The 19,415-nt window shown below is 39.5% G+C and overlaps 1 protein-coding gene across 1 annotated transcript in view; it reads left to right on the forward strand.

Annotated features, from left to right (window-relative positions):
* The window catches only part of cdk19 (cyclin dependent kinase 19), a 61,527-nt gene extending 45,908 nt beyond the window's left edge, over positions 1-15,619 (forward strand). The window contains exons 10-13 of the mRNA XM_088001791.1: positions 920-1,017; positions 1,174-1,252; positions 4,102-4,347; positions 7,862-15,619. Of these exons, the coding sequence (XP_087857917.1) occupies positions 920-1,017; positions 1,174-1,252; positions 4,102-4,347; positions 7,862-7,987 (549 nt within the window). The 3' untranslated portion in view covers positions 7,988-15,619. The remainder of the gene's footprint in view (positions 1-919; positions 1,018-1,173; positions 1,253-4,101; positions 4,348-7,861) is intronic.
* The last annotated feature ends 3,796 nt before the right edge of the window (positions 15,620-19,415 follow it).

Below are 19,415 nucleotides of genomic sequence, written 5' to 3' on the forward strand. Positions count from 1 at the left end.
GACGGTGGGGTCTAAATCTGTTTATTTAATGAAGGAATAGTGGCAGTGGGGTCTAAATCTGTTTATTTAATGAAGGAATAGTGGCAGTGGGGTCTAAATCTGTTTATTTAATGAAGGAATAGTGGCAGTGGGGTCTAAATCTGTTTATTTAATGAAGGAATAGTGACGGTGGGGTCTAAATCTGTTTATTTAATGAAGGAATAGTGGCAGTGGGGTCTAAATCTGTTTATTTAATGAAGGAATAGTGGCAGTGGGGTCTAAATCTGTTTATTTAATGAAGGAATAGTGACGGTGGGGTCTAAATCTGTTTATTTAATGAAGGAATAGTGGCGGTGGGGTCTAAATCTGTTTATTTAATGAAGGAATAGTGGCGGTGGGGTCTAAATCTGTTTATTTAATGAAGGAATAGTGACGGTGGGGTCTAAATCTGTTTATTTAATGAAGGAATAGTGGCAGTGGGGTCTAAATCTGTTTATTTAATGAAGGAATAGTGGCAGTGGGGTCTAAATCTGTTTATTTAATGAAGGAATAGTGGCAGTGGGGTCTAAATCTGTTTATTTAATGAAGGAATAGTGGCAGTGGGGTCTAAATCAGTTTATTTAATGAAGGAATTGTGGCAGTGGGGTCTAAATCAGTTTATTTAATGAAGGAATAGTGGCAGTGGGGTCTAAATCAGTTTATTTAATGAAGGAATTGTGGCAGTGGGGTCTAAATCAGTTTATTTAATGAAGGAATTGTGGCAGTGGGGTCTAAATCTGTTTATTTAATGAAGGAATTGTGGCAGTGGGGTCTAAATCAGTTTATTTAATGAAGGAATTGTGGCAGTGGGGTCTAAATCTGTTTATTTAATGAAGTAATAGTGGCAGTGGGGTCTAAATCTGTTTATTTAATGCAACACTTTCTGCTCTCTGCCCCCCAGCTCCAAAAGCTCCTCACCATGGACCCCACCAAGCGAATCACATCGGAGCAGGCTCTGCAGGACGCCTACTTCCTGGAGGAGCCTTTACCAACCACAGAGTGAGCCCAAGAAAACTTGTTCCTCAAGACCTTTAGTAGTCGGGGGGGAGGTTCCCTCTTTCCCTTTCATCATGTCTTCCTGTTGTTAATCCTGTGTTGCCACTGTGCACTGGTGCAGAAATGCTTTATGTGAGGACCTGATGTGTTTTTCTCCAGTGTGTTTGCTGGCTGTCAGATCCCCTACCCAAAGCGAGAGTTTCTTAACGAAGATGAACCTGAAGAGAAAACAGATAAGGTGATTTATTCTCTACTGTTTGCTGTTCCTGTACTCCATGATCCATTCAGATATGTTTCACTGATGTGGGATTTACCTGCTTTAGATTCGCCATTAAGGCTACTGGTGAATGGACAGGCAAAACAAAAAACCTGACTTGCATCAAAAAAAATGCATCGAAGAAATAAATGAATTAATAAATGGACATCAAATAATTACATGCAGACAAAATTATACCAATAACACAAACAGTCATTTCCCTAATTCTTCAAAAGGTTCAGTCTTTTCCCACTAACTGTGGCGGTAGTTCAGAAGTTTTTTTTTGTTTTTTTTTACTTTAGTTAAGTTTTTGGCACAAACAAATAAAAATAAATATTTAGGATTCAATTAATAATTGAGTTTTACATTAATTACAAATTAGCTTGTCCAGAAATTCACCAATCATGTGGCGCAACAAACATGATGTCATTCACTAAAATACATTCAGTACTGTTAGAATAAACCGAAAATAAGCCCAGATTTTATAAGCACTTCCCTAACAATGCTATGAGCAGTAGCTTTTCAATAGATGCAAAAAACATCATAAAAATAAATAAATAGGCCAATGGCAGTTTAACTTAATTAACCAAGAATAATCAGTAGTCCCATTTCAAGATCTTAAACACTTTTACACACAAACTTATCAAAAATAACCAAACTCCACTATCGAACGACTGTGGAAGTGTTAAAATAAAGGAAACCTGAAAACAAATCTTAGTGGAAAAATTAACAACACTTGACAAAACAATCCAAACAGTCTAAATGTGAAACAGCTCACCGCTGAGTTTGGTAACACCATGTCAAGTTTTCATCCAGTTCTGGGACATAAAAGGTAAACAGCTTCATCCAGCCATGCACAGCCAGAACGGTTATAACAGCGCCTCTGGTGGCTGGAGGAATGAACAGGTTTTAGACTTGGTGAAGTTGGATAAAAATTTTTGCAGTTATTTTTTTGTTACATTTTTGTCCTCTTGTTGGGCTCTGGTGACCTCCAGAGGGGATACGCCTCACATTTTGAAAAGCCAGTTGTTAAAGGTATTATTAATCAAAAACAGCTCTAAACAATTAGGTTCTAGTCTTGATTCATAGAATTCAGTGTTTCAGCAGTACAGACTTTTCTGACACTGGTTGACAGTGTTGAGTTGAGAACATGATGCTTCTCTCTTATTTTGAAATGTTCAGAATCCCAGGATAGTAATATTGTAACGTCCTGAATTGAGGCTGAGAAAATGTCATATTGTTGATTTTAATAAAACAACAACAAAAAAAGTCAGTCTGTGATAAGTTATAAACTCAAGATTTCCCAAAGAACCATCTATGAAATGAAGATCAGTAATTTATGGATTTGTCCAACATAATTCTGGCTTCTTTAAACCAAAATAAGGCATCAGAATGTTGGTTAATATCCACAGGATTCACAGTCACTTTGATTCTGGAGTCTTTGGGGACATTCGGCAGTTTGATCCCTTCATAGCCTTGTGCATATATTTCAAAGTACCAGATGTGTGTGGAGACTTCCACATTCTTGCTGTAAAAAGCACAGATTTGGTTTCTTACACACTGCGACAGTGGAATGGATTGTGAGAAATCTGGAGCCTGTTAGAATCTGCAGTCTCTCCTCTTGCCTTTCAGTTATTTTTACAGTGTAATATATCACTGAAAGGGTTCAGCTGTGACTTTGCCAAAGTCAGGAATGCACCGTCTATACAGTGACAGACCGCAGCAGGAGGTGGAGGTCATTGTACTGCGAGCAGCTGAAAGGTCCAGCTCTCATCAAAGATGGTTGTTGGGTTAAGGAAACATTTCTCTGATGTGGAATCAGAAGGATTTTCCATCTGATGCACTGATAAAGGCAAAAAGGACTGGAGGTTAGAGAAGTGTGTTAGCAATGCAGAGGCAGGAAGACATTAAGTGTGATTAGGGATGTACGCCATATCTGTGTCGTCTGATATTAGTCATTTTTTAATATATCGTATCGGGCTGATAAATAAAACTGGGCCGGTCTGTAGCACCCCTCCGGCACAGGGATGCTACAGTCGGAATATCAGGTGTGTTTTTGAAGATTTTTTTGATGTTTATTTCCATCTTGTTTGTTTCTGGAGGTTGGTCATACGGTATTTGTTTAGCCATGTGATAGTGGCAGTGATGCAACAAAGGATTGTGGGAGTTTAACTGAAGCAGAGAAGCAGTGGGGAAGTGTGGTTGTTTTTTTTGTTTGTTTGTTTATCCAGTGATTACACCAAGTTGTTCATATTCCTTACACATTACATAACTTCTCATATCTTTTTAAAATATGTATCATAAGAATTGAGAGCAGAGAAAACATAAGAACAGAGGAAAAAATGAGTTGAATGTTAGGGGCTAAGATATTTTACCTATCTGTGGTTGTTTATTTCAAGGTGTCAAATGGGTGGTGAAATATTTATTATATATTTCATTTAGGTATAAAAAATAATAACAAAAAGGCCATAACGGTAATAAATATACTGGATATCAGTACTGACCCAAATGTTCATATCATTGCTTCTGTATCTGTGATCATAGAGAAATAACTACTGCTGCCCTCCAATCTGGAAAAGATTAGAAATCTTTTCCAAACACTTCAAAGGTCGTCATTCTGTAGTGGGAACAAAATTATTCACAAGTGAAAAACATTTCAGACGGTTTTCCCTGCAGAACATTTCATTATCTCAGGGAAGAAGGGGGCCGCAGGTGCGAGACAGAAAGATAAAAATAGAGAGGCAAACAAGGAGGTCCGCCGGGAGTCAGGAACCAGAATATCTCATGGTCCAGTTTTCTGAGGCCTCCCTCATGTTCACCTCTTGCTGCAGAACCAGACCCAGCAGCACCAGCAGACCACGGGCCAGACCCAGGGCCAGACCCAACAGCAGGCGGCGGCCCAGCAGGCCCCTTCCCAGCAGAACTCGGCTCAGACCAACGGCACCACAGGGACCACAGGGGCTGCCGGTGGAGGCGGCATGCAGCATGTGCAGGATCAGGGCCCGCCCAACAAGAAGCCTCGGATCGGGCCCTCTGGGGCCTCCTCCGGCACAGGGGTGCTACAGTCAGAATATCAGGTGTGTTTTTGAAGATTTTTTTGAGAAATACAAAAAAAAAAAAAAGCATCAGCTGGCTGCTGCAATCGGGACGTTTTATTCTTTACTGACACGTTATTCACTGATTGGCCAGTTAGAAACAACGAAGCTAAGCTAGTTTTTGTTTACAGTGTCTAAACACTCACAGACGGCACTGACAACCAACTGTTAATGTTTTTGCTAAACAAACAGAATCACGAAAACTGAAATAAGAAAACATTTTTGTTAAGTGAAATAAATAAAAATAACTAATGGGGCAAAATTATAATCAACTGGAATAATGTTGTTTATAAAACTAAAATTTTATATATATATATATATATATATATATATATATATATATATTAGGGATGTGCCGATCAGGTTTTTTCCTCCCGATACCGATACCGATCACCCATGAGGGCCAATACACCGATACCGATCACCGATACCGATCACATAATTATTATTATTATTATTATTATTATTATCATAAACACTACTGTTACATTATGTGGAAAAAGGAACCATGAATTCAACTTAATTTAGACAAAAACTGGTTTTTTCCAAGAACAAAACAAAACAGGCATTGTGCAAATTGTACTGCTATTGATAATACTATGTTTAACAGACTGATAACATATGAAGGCTCTGAAGAGGCTAAATAATACAAAGAGCCAAAATAAAACCTCTCAACATTGCCAAGAAGTTCAAGTATAAAACTTAACATTCAAAGGCAAAAACAGGTTCCATTACAATAAACAATCCAGAGTTACTGAATGAAAACTTCCTGTTAGCATGGCGGCTAGCTGATTACTGCTAGCTCTGATTGGCTGTTTCTGACTGAGCGGAGTAATTATGCAGATGAGGGAGGAGATCGATTATTTTTTTAGAGATTATCTGTCTCATGTTAGGACAACTAAAGTTTTAATACGTATGTAAAATATATTTTTTAAGTTAGATGCTGCAGCTTTAAGCAGAGGTTCGGTGTGAGAGTCACTACTAGGTGGAGCAGAAGCGAAGCTCCGTCTGTCAGATATTACTACCTGTAGCGTAGCAGCGGTTCAACAGGAGAGCAGAACCAGCGTCTTACATCGCAGCTCGAAGACTTAAATAATTATCCAGGTTATTTGTTTAGCTTTCTGACCGTCATGCTAATCCGGGTGAGTGTTTGTAGCTGTGCGCTGCTTTACCTGCTATCTGATCCTCCGTATGTCTTTTACTGCAGTGAGCCTCGATGTAGCCAAACTCCGTCAAGTATCTCATTGTTTTTATGTCGTATTAGCTTCGTTGTGTTGATGCATTTTGACGTGCTTCAATTTTCCGCCGCAACACGCAAACTTCCCCATTCACTCAGTGGTTATAGTTCCACGTCGCTTAGGATTTGTTGCTGCGCGTTTGCGCAGAGTGAAGGAAAGAGGAGACCAGCTGCACAGGCAGGTTGGAAATGAGATGATCGGTATCGGCAACAAGAGCCAATGATCGCCGATCACCGATCATGCACTTTTTCACGAAAATCGGCCCGATTGTGATCGGTGACCGATCGATCGGCACACCTCTAATATATATCCTTTGTTTTTGTGTTTTTGAATACATTTATTAGCTTTTTGAACTGATGTGAAATTCATTTTTTCCCCCACACACAGTTTACGTCAGCTGTTAGTAAATTACAACACTCTCCTCCTCCTGGCGTTGTTTATGCTAGTCAGCAAAAAGATGTCAGCAAAAGTTGAGTGAAAATGCCAGAGTCAGTTATTGTTCAATAATAATTAAATACATTTTTTGAAAATATAAACTTATGCCAAGTCTTTATGTATACATAATCACAAATAAAATACTTTGACCTTTTACACCTATAAATTAACAAAAGTAGGAAAAAACTCACACTACTGCTATAACTAATCAAAACTAAACTGAAACTAAACAAGACTTAACTATGAAAAACCAGCAATAAAAACAAACTGAATTAGTCAAACAAAAAGTCACATAAAAAAATAACAACTAAACTGTAGTGGAAAAACCCAAAACTATTCTAACCCTGCTAACAACTATACCTTTCAGTGTAAAAGCCACTGAGTGAAGACATGAGGTTGTGATTGGTTTGCAGCCTCGCTTTGACTCAGCAGACAGCAGCAGCTGCTGATTGGAGCATTTCGCAGTGTACTGCTGACAGCACTGATGAGAAATCACTGTTGTCCACTCGGGCGCCTGCTGTATCACTGGCCTGGCCCTTATCACTGCTTCAATGAGACCAGAGATCTGGGAGGGAGCAGCGACATCTAGGCAGAAGTTTGCTGAGCTGAAATGAAGAAAACAAACCTCGATGAAAGGTTGCTGAGGCAATGCCACTGTGATAAATAAGCCGGAGACAGCTCATATCATTAGAAACGGTGTAAACATCCCATCAAGAGAAGTTTTGGGTTTTTATCAGTCTTCCCGGTCCAAGAAGTGATCTCTCCAAAGTGGCAGGCAGAATGTGAGCAAGAAGGAAAATCTGATTGAGTACTGCCTTGTTCAGGAAAGAAATCTGGGATTCATTTCATAAAAATTCACCATAAGAATGACTGAACTAACTCTGAGATTTTATTTCGTTTTAAGTTCTCTTTTTGACGTGGCCGCCTTGATCAAGTTGTCCACATTTAAAACTCGAAACATGTTGACACAGCAGGAGAGCACTGGCTCTGCTTTCAACACGTCAAAGCAACATCTGGTTCTCATCACGCCTCTGATCATATTCTAAGTCCCAACAAATACCTTCTACCACCTTGACCTCACAAGGCTTCCTACCCAAAGCGTAGAACGTTGTTCTTCTGTCCGACTGGGAGCCATGTTTCTACACTCTGCAAGGAATCAAGGTTGGAAAGGCCAAAGGAAGTCATGAATCATTTCATCCTGACTTCACTCAGGAAGAATAGAAATATTTAAAACTCATTGTTGATAAATCAGTAAAACGTCTTTTGGTGTTTTATGGAGCCTAGCTACATCCAGTCAGATGCAGAAAAAATAATATTTTAGTGAACAGCACAATGAATACAGTCAGAGCTACAGTGGAATCAAAGAATAGAATAGAAACAGCCTTTGCTATCAGACAGTGAGGAAAGTCAGGTGTTATAGTTGCATCAAGATATAATAATCAAAAGTGTTAGAAATATATACAGCTCTGGAAAAAATTAAGAGATCACTTGTAGTTAGCAGTTTCTTTGATTTGACTTTTTATAGGTATACGCTTGACTAAAATGAACATTATTCTTTTATTCTATGAACTACTGACAACATGCCTCCAAAATTTAAGCAAAAGCTTTTTTATTTATTTGCAGAAAATGAGAAATGTTCAAAATAATGAAAAAGCTGCAGTGCTTTTTAATGTATATTCCAGGCGGATAATACAGACTATCTGTCGGTATTGGTTGGAGCACACAGGCCTGTGGAATGTCATGAAGATATATATATATCTTTGAAACCACAGTGGAATGTATTTACAGTTGTTCTGACACCATTTTTCTCTTCACCATCACAGCACTCCAGCTCCCGGCTCGGTTACCAAAGCAACGTCCAAGGGTCCACTCAGTCACAAAGCACCATGGGATACTCGTCATCATCCCAGCAGAGCTCCCAGTACTCCCATCAGACGCACCGCTACTAGGAGCCGTGGAACCGCCTCCAGAACCCCTCCTCCACCTGACCCTTCACACCCCGCTTCTGGAACCAGCAGAGGATGCAACTCCTCATCTTTAACCGACACCCAGCAGCCTTCCTCGCCTCGGTCAGACCCCTAATCTTAGGTGACGTCATTCCAACTTGGCCTTCCTCCATTTGAAGCTGCTCTCATCTGTCATCTTGTTGTCTGAAACATGAAGGCAAACACAAATAGGAACCATAAGAAAAAAGACAGGTTCTGCCTTGTGGGGTGAAACTAAAGGAAACTAAATGCAAAAGGGATGTGAAGGCATCACGCAAACTGAGAATCATGGCACTTATAAATGCAAAGTTCCTCAGCAGGAAGACTTGCAGCTGTGTTCATATATGTATATTATATAGCACCTTTTTCTATTTGATTCTTTTTTGTTTTGTTCTCTTGCTCGTTTGCTAGACGTTTGGAGTTTACCTTGATAGTTGATGTCACTCGAAATATTGTTACACATGGGAGCAACAGGATGCAATGAAACGGTGGAGGAGCAGACCTTCATCCTCGTCTCCGTCGTCCAATCAGAAGGAAAGGAGCGTTGGAGTTAACCCTGTCCGCCTAAATTCAACCATGACCCAGAGACTCCTGTTCCCACACAGCAGGGGGGGAACGTCAGCTGTTGAGCTGATGTCAGTGCAGGGAAATATTAAAGCGCAGTTTATTGGAAGCTTTGTAATATAGACTTTGTATATTTAGATCCAATTCATCTCAACCTGGATTTGGAAAGCGAGAGAAGCAGTCGTCTTTATGGAGCGCCACCTTCTGGGGGTTCCAATCAGCCCACCGCTTTTTGCCGACGACCAGACTCTCCCTGTTTGTGCCGGTGGAAACTTTGCTCTGATATCCATCTTTTCTCGGACCATCAGAACTTTGAAGGTCTTTTTTAAACTAGTATTTTAAACACAGATGTAACGTGCGCATTACGTACAGGGCAGCTAAAATTACCCTGCCTTCCCCCCGAAATATGATTCTTGAGCCTGTTACTGCCTAATGTCAGATTTTTTTTTAATTTTTTTTTTAAGGTTTAATTATTATTACCAAATGTGTGTGAGAGTGTGTGTGCATGTATGAATTTTTATTTGCATGTTTTCTCAAACTTACCAGAATTGCACTGAGCGCTGAACCCATCTGCAACGAGCTGGAACAAACGCTGGGTGAGTTTTTGTCACCTAAACTTTTGCCTTTTTTTCTGGGACAAATTTGCCAAAATATGACAAACAGTTGTTTGGCAATAGCCTCATTTGGCCACATTTAGAGATAAAGGGTGCGTTCTTTACTACCACTAATATGTTCAGTCTTTTAAGCTTATTAACACTATGAATGCCACGTTAGTTTTTAATTAATTAAATTTTGGATTTATTCTGGCTTTTTACAGGGCCAAAATCATACAGTGCACATGTGCATGCACCCCACTGGTACTTAGATTAAGTATGTCTTTTTAGCAAGTTGCATATAAACCACATGATTTGTTTTGCCAGCAGCAGCTTTTTTCGTAACTCACTCTTCCTACCAGAATCGGTCCAGATTACTGAAAGTTGTGGATTTTCAAGCACAGAGCTGGATTATGAGCATAATCCAAACATTTTCCACATGTTTAAGATCAGGATTGTCCAGATGTATTTATCTGCTTGATGTGTGATCTGTTCAGCATGTTGAATATTTGATGCAGTTGAATTTGTTATGCTTGTCATTTAAAAATCATCAGGGAAAAACAGATCATGACAGGATGTTTTTGATGCTGTCAGTCAAAATGATGGAGACTGAGAAAGTCTAAACACTCCTCTGCCTGAGAGATCTGGGAGATGACCCATGTCTGTACCCGCCCCCGCAGCCAGTGAACCAAGCAGTAGCCGACTGCTAATCAAGTCTCGTCTGGCTGGCACAGAATGGAACCATATCTCTTGATAAGAGAAGCTAAAACTGTGCAGAGTTCTAGGTAGGATATATTTATTTAGTCTATTTTTTAAATTTTTATTATTTGAGTCTGTATACTCCAGTTAACAATTAATTGATCAGCCTTAAAACTGAGCTATCAGCTTTTCTTGTGGTTTTTCTGCAACTTTCTGACAGACATTAAGCCAAATATTAGTTTGGGTGTATGTTTATGTTTGATCTAGCATGTATAATTTTGATGCTGTGTGGAATATGTAAAAGTTGTTCATCAAATTCCTGTTTTTAATATTAATAGAACACGTCTGTATCAGCGCTCCTTCGCTTTTGGCTTTTCCCTGTAGGGGGCGCCACGGCAAATGTTCTGCATCGCCGCTCTCACCAACCAGAGAGTGTAGGCCAACCAATGTCCATAACACTACACAACCCCAAACAGAACAGTTACAGTCCAAAATTAATATGACATCATTAGACCTGCTGAGTTTATGTCAACTTCAGATTGGCCCTGTAGATGATTTGCATTTCATAATTATCTGGAGTCCAGATTTGAGAAAACCTGTGCGTGGAAACAAGGAGCTCTGATGTAGAGCGTTTCCTCCTCTCTTATTTTTCCCTTAATCTTCCAGACTAAAACAGTTCGTCTTGGACCAATTATTTGTGCTGTTGGGAAGAAGCAGAAGATTATTCTTCAGTTCAGAAATTTATTTAAGAGTAATTTTGCCACACATTTTTGTTCCATGAAGTTAATAGAAGTAAGGATTCATATCCGACAAGCTCTCCTAATGTCACACTGCTGCCTTCCTGTCTGCTTGAGGTCTGAGCTTTGACTGGACCATTGCAAACCTGACTGAAGTTGACCCCCTCCACTTTCTTCAAATCAAACGAATTTGGTGTCAAACGTTTATGCAGCAGATATTTTTGTTTGTTTGTTTTTTTTTTGTTTTTTTTTGAAGATATGAAGGATTTACATCGTTGAAAGGTCAACCAATCCTACCTCACACTAACCAAATAAGAACAAAATTGGTCAATGATTTGTGCTACATTTGTAATGGTTTATGCTGCTGAAAAGGTTTTTTGTGCCATTATAATTTTGTAAATGGGGCTGATTGACTTTTTTTTTTTCTTTTTTTTTCTTTTTTTGGCTTAGTCCAACTTTATTTGAGAATGGCTGGACAGGAAAGTTGGTAGTGAAAGAGGGGGAATACATGCAGCTAAGGTCATCAGACCAGGAATCAAACCTGCGACGGCCACTTCCAGGACTAATGCCTCCATATGTGGGTGGTGCTCTACCCCTGCACCACCACAGCACCTAGCCTTTAAATTTTAAAAACAATATCTTCATATCTTCATAACAAAAGCAGCACAAACGTAGCAGAGTTGACCAGTTTTGTCTCTTGCAACTTTCATTAACGTCTTAAAAATGATAAAGGCAGAAACACACATTTTTGCTGTACAGGCATTTGACACCGGTTTGATTTGGTTTGAATAAGGTTACGTTGGGGAGAGAGCGTGTTAACTCCACTCAGGTCCATTTTTCTTAGATTCCTTGCAGACAGAAGGCCTGACATTATACTTGTTCCTCTTTGTTGTGATCTTCATGATGCATTTTCGCTTTTGTTGTCAGGCCATAATGAGCTCACTACATTAAATTAGCTAAACACATTTAGGAATCAGTTAGATATGAAATCACCCTTGGTGTTTTTCTACTCCTATATTTGCTGTTTATTGACTGAACATTATGATCAATGAAAGAATAGATAATCTCCTTCATCCTTATTGGTCCCGGCTGGTCATGTGATCAGTCGTAATCCAGGCTGTATTAAAGAACGTATCCAGTGGGTCAGTTAGGTGTGTTTGTGTTTGTCTTCACACAGGCTTTAACCAACAAAGACTTTTTTTTTAATTTGCCTGTGATAGCATTAGTAAAACACTGACATCTGGTGGCTGAAAGTAGAACTAAACCCTCTGCTTTCAATTTGCAGGTCTTGATTTGTGGAGGCAGGACAATAACCGGTAAACAACTGAAGTAAAAACAGGACAAACTTTTAGATGAATAAAACAGTTTAACAGAATTATGACCCACCAATTAGATCCTAAATTCTATTTCACACATAAACTTGATATACACATTGCCATATGGCATCTGTAAAGTTGTCTTCCTAACCTTTATTTTTGTACTTTTAGTTTTTTTTTTTGGCTGAAATTTCTTAGCATTCAAGCAGAAACTGGAAGTTTAGTTTTTCTCTGTGAAGTGTGTGTGGTTGAGTTATTTTGTACAATGTGTTTTTGTGTGTGTTATGGCATTTTGGCAGACAGGGGCCGAATGGGGAGGGGGGTGGGGTCAGGGTTGGGTTGTACACGACGCCGTGGATCAAAACCAGCAGCTATAGTTGAAGGTTTTCCTCCTCCCTTCAGCATGCATATGAGAAGGGAGCTGCAGCAAAGACACCTGAAGACACTTTGTTGTACATTTCTCTCTCCACAAGAAGTGAGGTGTCACAAGTATTAACTGAGCTCTAGGCACGAGTGAGTGGCAGGTCACTGTCAAACTACTCCTATGCAAACAAACCCCAGACTAAAGCTTTCACCCGTGCTTAGCTTCTGCGATGATGACTCCAGCACACACAGTGCTCCTACTTTTGTTCACTTCCTTTAAAATGTATGTTAAATGTTCTATTGTAAAAAAAAAATGCATATATATCAATATTATACTATCATATTTATTATTTCCATGCATCTACATCCAGCGGACTTTCCTCTGCCTTAACAAAGACAGCTATAGAAATGAACCCGGCATGTTTTTAAGCAGTAGCCTACTTTTCCTCCACCAGCACGTGGATATGGGCTATGGATGCACTGATTGCAGATTTTTGGCCGATCACCGATCCTTAAAAAGCCTGACCTGCTGATTCTAATTAGGCTATTTTTTTTGTCAGAAATGTTGCTAAGTTGGCAACAGTGGGTTGACTATGATTAACCGTACACATGTAGATGTGAGCTGGTGGGCGGGTCTATCAGTCCCGCCCACCAGCTGGGCTGATTTCCAGACCTTTGCTGAGGTCGATAAGATCAGTGGAAAAGATCAGCTTCACATCAGCCGATCACTGATGTCCCAAAGTTAATTAAATTTATTGGCCGGCCAATTTATCAGTGCACCCATAATATGGGCCCCATGTGGGTGTTGGTCAGGCAGGTTGATTTGGGCTCTGTGTAGGGTCCATTTGGGTTGTTTTATGAACGCCTTCTAGTCTGACCCAGTTGGGAAGCAGGGATAGCTCCTAGCTGGGTCAGTCTGTTAATACCTGCCAGAAACTGCAAGGCTCTTGTGGGCCCAGATTTCCATCAAACGTCTACAGAACATTGATATTGGACCATGATACAGTTTTTGCAAAAACATTCATACTCATTCATGCATTTCAACTTTTGAAAAACGTTATGTGCACACAATCCTCAGGTTGTCTTTTGGGGATTTTATGTGATAAACCAAAACTCAGTAGTTCATGATGGAGGTAGGCACCAAAAAACTCTGGGGATTAAATTCTACATTGAGCTTTAGGTTGTTGCATATCGATCAGATTCTGATCTATTGATTTTAAACTTGCAAACCAGACATTGTAATGAAAACCCATTTGTACTGTAGTTTTGCTACTACAGTACAAATGATCTGACCACCAGACACACAGGAGTAGACAAAGGATCAAGGGATGTTTTGAAGACCTTTTATCATTTTCTTTCAACTCCACAATTTAAAATTACCTTGTGTTGGTCTGTCCTAATAAAATTCACTGAAGTTTGTGGGAGTAACACAACAAACTGAAAAAAAAATTGAGTATGAATATTTTTACAGGCGCTGTCACCTGTAGTTATCCCCCATTTAAAAGTAAGAGTGCAATATTTCTTGTGAGTTCTCTCAGAAAGTGAACTGGTCATTTTATAGAGACTCATTAGGCATAGAGCAAAATACTTCAAGCTCTCTCTCTCTCTCTCTCTCTCTCTCTCTCTCTCTCTATATATATATATATATATATATATATATATATATATATATATATAATTTTATTATTTTTTTTTTGCAATTTTAATGGCTACTGCTTACAGGTAAAGAAAACTTAAGATGACTGACAAGAAATATTCCACTTTGCACAGCATTCTAACTTGTTTTGATGTGATACTTTCTGACTCCTTTTGATGAACTGCCGTTGAATGATTGGTCGTTGGTCCAACTTGTTCTGCTGTGAGCCCAACATAAGCTGGGTTTCCATTACAAATGTGTGCAAAACTTTGTCAATAGTAAGCTAAACAATATCAAAAAAAACCCTCACAATTTCGGAATTGCAGTTTCTAGCCCAAAAACCTTTTATCAATAAACTTGAGTGTTTCCTTTTTTTAAATTTCCGTGTTTCCATTAAGCAGATCTATTTGCATAATTCCGATTTGCGCAATTTGAAGGTCAATGGAAACGCAACCGTAGGCCCACAGCTGTCTTCACAGCACCGAATGATGATGATCCACCTTTTGTTTTGTGTGGATGGTGCCTTTTCTTTTTATCGTCCGAACATGCCATTTCAGTTTGTGTTCTCTGACCTTTTTTAACTCCTAGCAGCTAAGCATCCACATTTAGCATGACTTTGATGTGTCTCACCTCAGAGGACTGCAGAGAATCCCGACTGAGGGCGAGCGTGTGGTTCCTCTGCTGACAGATTATTATTGTCACACATTGCTAGTTCTAAGTCTGTTTTGAGATGCTGTACATAACCACATTTTAAGACTTCCTCATTGAGATACTAATAAGATAATTGTCTTCTAATGCACTGTTGTTGCTAAGATACCTTACATAGTGATAAGTTGAAAGAAAGTATTTACTGTTCTTTATTGTCTCGCTTTGGACACTAAAGTTCCTGGCAGTGCACACTATTAAACTCTGGTGCACCATAGGTCACTCTCCTTCTCTTCTCGCTGTTTTTGAATAGTGTTGCATGTGCCTGCCTTTTTTCCAGTTGAGAACGTTAGCACTTATTGTCCCACAGTTTGTACAGACGGACAGATACTCCACCCGCACAGCTCAGTTCCTGCCATTCCTGCCGTGCCAAGCGTCCATCGGTTCTTTAAGCCCTCCCACACTGTTAAGAGACAGGATCTGTTCAACCCCATGAGCTTTTTACCTTGTGAGGGGTTGCACTGACCCTTCATGTGCTTCTACAAGTTATGTTTTTTGTGTGTGTGTGTGGTTTCGGGAACTGACAGTCTGACCGGACAACCCCCCACTTCCCCACTGTCTGACTATGACATCTGCCGCATCATTAATGGTGTTGCCCCACTGGCGCAGAACCCAGTCCCTTCCAATCCCCCCTCGCTGGTTGTCCCAGAATGCTCTCCCTGAGCTGCAGGAGGAAACACAGAGCTTTGCTTGTTGGAGCGTCTGTCCACTCTCCTATCTGTATTTGGTATGAGTGTGCGTGTGTGTGTGAGAGAGAGAGTTGGCCTGCACATGACTTTGGAATCTACATATGGCCTATATGTGTTGTCTTTTTTCATAGCGTTTATAGATGAGGCAGCAACAGCCCGCGCAGGAAAATCAGATGTTTATTTAGCTGCTTTTAGCAAACTTGTCCAAATGTCACTGTACAAATGACTGTTAATGAGAAAAAAGTCATGTATATTTATTTTATATCCTCTATAATAAAAACCTCTTTTGTCTGACTTGTTTTTTTCTTTTAAGATTCATTTAGAAAAATGGTGGCAACAATTTCCACTCAGCATTTTAAGTTACCATTGCTTATTATCAAGTAAACCCAGCATGTCATTTTTAGGTCCCGTTAATTCAACTGGTTTAGGAAACCAATGTGATTTACCTCAAACTCCCAAAACATGATTATGTTGAAGCAACCTAATATTAATTTAGAATTTTTGGTAATATTAACAACATTAATATCAACAAAAAGTTGAGTTATTCTAATTATTTTACTCACAAATATTGATGTAATTTGTTTTCAGAGTTGAAATAACTTTTCAAACCAATTATTGTGAAATGTTTTCTAAGCTAAAAGGAACAGCTACACACTGTTTTTCCCTTATGTTGCAGCATGGCCAATGCAACCGCAAAGGATGTTCAAACTCACTTCCCTACAAACTTGATGTCTTTTAATGATAAAAGTGTTTGTTCATTGAACTCAGACATTTACGCTGAGGTGTTCTTGATTTATTTTTGTGGTATATTGTCTTTTAAAAATGACTCTATGAAATTTATAGGCAACTTATGCTGAAAAGTGCTTTTATGTTCAGGCCAACCAACAAACACCATAAATATTTTTTAGTGAAATATTTTTACCACATGATGGCGCCCTATAGCAACTCTTTGCTGTCTGGGCTCTGAGAAAAAGGGTAGAGGAGATTTTTTTTAACTCTTTCACAAACCATCTTTGGACCAGTTCAGAGCTGCCTTCATTCTTTTTGACATAGAACCAACTCACAGATTCTGGAAGTTTCCATCAGAAGATGAGAACACTGTGACCTTAAAGTAACGGACATGGTCAGCAACAATTCTCAGGTAGGCTGTGAAGAGCACACAATGATCAAGTGACACAAAGGAGCCCCATATAGCCACCTATCACCACCGTTATATCACCACCAACAGAGCCGGCCAAAAGCATATGCAAGTTAAGGCGTTTAAGGATTTCCATCAATAGGGGGCCCAAAAATGCCAAACTTACTTGCATGGTTAAAAAATATTATATATTTGAAAATAATATATATATATATATATATATATATATATATATATATATATATACACACATACAGTATCAAGCTTGTTAACTTGTTTACTGTAAATTTATTGATCGTGAGCTGGTGTTACTTTCAAATAGTTAAAATCATGTATAGTATGGCACTTTTCAATGCCATTCTGCATTTCAAAATCCAAAAATATACATTTTTAGTTCGCTTTTAAAATCAAAGGCGATAACACCGGTTTGAAAGTCAGCTAGTTACAAACCATGCTAATGATAGTATGTTACACACATAGAGTAGCTTAGGAATGTTGAAGCATCTGGTGTTAACATGTTGGTAAAGGAGGGCCCAAATGAAGATCTGCTTAAGGTCCCAAAACAGGTCTTGAACACCAGCTGAACTGTTAATACAAGGCAGAACGGATCCATATTTTCATTATCACATTTGTTGCGATCTAAGATGATACTAAGGCCTCTGGGGCCGATGTCCTGAGACTGTTAGGTGTGTCTCTGCTTCAACCGAGGGTGAGGAGTCTGAGACGACGTTGATTCAGTGATCCCTGATCCATTGATCATGCACCAGGTATCGGGATTTGTTCAGGACTCATTACGGCCTGCTGGAGGGAAGAGAGCAACCAGTACAGGCAAGCTGAAACTTGGCAATGCCCCCACAACTTCTGGCGTAGCTTTGCGTCGACGGATGAGCCTCCGGTGTTCCTGCCAGCCCCTAAAAATTTATGACTGACATGTAGAGAGCTCAGCAGAATGTGCTTATAAAATAGATCCTGTGTCCTACTTATGTTGCTGCTGCAGCAACACAAGCTGCCTGCACACCGACAGACTTCAGGCCAACCCCACAAGGTGGCTGTGTGGATGTACAGGTGCTGCAAGGAGGAATGTTTCTGCAGGGTGCTAACTCGTTTGGTTTTTACAGTTGATGAATCTGTGTGTTGCTAATGAATTACAGCGTGAGATTTAATGTGTTTAATGGGTTTGATAATGAGTAAGACCATATTTAAAGCTTCAGTTTTATTTTACAGCCCAAAATCAACAGGAATGAAAATTGGAATTTAAAAAAATCACACAAAAAAAAAAAACACTGTGGCATTTATTTCGACTTTTATTGTAGGTAATATAATCTAGAAATGTTTCATGTTTCATCTTGTCTGCCCGATTCTGCATTTAAGATCTGCAACACATTCCAGAAAGAACAAAAAAAGGATCAGGAAGCTTTTGGAAATTCATAGTGTTATCAATAATAAACTGAACTTTGCATTGTTTGAAAATTAGGATTAATTAGGAATGTAATTATTAATTGACTTGGAATCTGTCTTAATTGCTGATTTGAGTTGATTGGAAACAATTTGTGAATTAGTGCTATATAAATAAACTGAACTAATCCTCCATTAACACAATACTTACAATAATATTTATCACGCTTTTAATTTTATTCTGGATCTGGAGGATCTGAATGTCAACGATGCCTAATGCAACCACAGAGCTGACCGAAAGCACAAAGGAATTACCAGAGTAAGAAACCCCAGATCATCACACTGCCACCACCGTCTTTCACCAGCTGAGTTTCCATTACACATGTACGCAAAACTTTGTCAATATTCTGCTAATGTTGAAAAAATAGAATTTTGTAAATGCAGCATTTCCATTAAGTAGGGAACACAGTTAAAGTCACACATGAACAAGTTTGTTCACACAATAAGTTGTTAAAAGAACAAGCCGCGCCGTCATCCTCCTACTACTACCTGTCGTCTTCTTCTTCGTGGTTTATGCCAGTGGCAACATCTGGTTGTTGATCATGTGACTCAGGGGATGCAAACAGAGCTTCCATTCCAATTATGCAAGATAAATCAATTTCAGCACAGCCAAAAAAACACACTTCATCCTCGTGCCAAAATGTTTTATTGACAGGAGGTTTGAAATTGAAACACAGCTACTGCTGCTATTATGTTTTATTTTTCTGTGTGAGAGTTTGCTCACCTCCACTCAGCTGCAGGTCTCCATTTCTGGGCGTGGCCGGGCAAGCTACAGCATTCACAGCTGACTAGAACCTCCTAATTGGGCTGCTGACGAAAGGAGCTGTTGGAAGAGCACAGTCTATGATGGTAGAGTTAAACCTCCAGCTGGTTCAAACCTGTTCCATGCCTTCTTTTACCGTATGTGGCATCTGTGATACCAGATCACCTCTTTGGATCTACTGTCCTTCTGAGATGTTGGATCCCTTGAGCCACTTCCTGCTTCACAGTGATAAAAGCTCCATCTCCTTCAGCAGAAAGTTTCCTGCTTTAGAAACCACAATGAGCCACACTGCCCCGTCTTCCAGAGTCGTACCCAAACCGCTCAACTCCAGAACCATCCGGATCTCTCACTCCAACTCCTCACACGTTCATTCCTTCATCAGACTCACCTGTCCTCAAGCACCTCCAACGTTTCTCCTTTAATCCTCCAGGTGAAACATGAATCCACAACCAACTGTGAGAGTCCTGAAGTCAGAAACTGTAAATACTTCTTCTGAGAACTGTTTCCTGCATGGTTTCCCAAAGGTCATGTTTTTTTCAGCGGAAACACCTGAATTTGGAGGAGGGGAGGGGAAGCACAATTTTTCATGAAAGATTTTTATCTAAGATGAGCCGTTTTTTTTCAGCAGCATCAAAAATTGTGTATTTCTTCCAAATGCAATGGAAAGACTTTTTCCATAGGAAACAGTTTATTTGTAGGCACTGGCCTCCACCGGAGCTCTCACAGCATTATGT

Source organism: Poecilia mexicana, unplaced genomic scaffold, assembly GCF_051168715.1.
Source record: "Poecilia mexicana isolate PSO_F unplaced genomic scaffold, ASM5116871v1 scaffold_21, whole genome shotgun sequence".
Taxonomy (NCBI): Eukaryota; Metazoa; Chordata; class Actinopteri; order Cyprinodontiformes; family Poeciliidae; genus Poecilia; species Poecilia mexicana.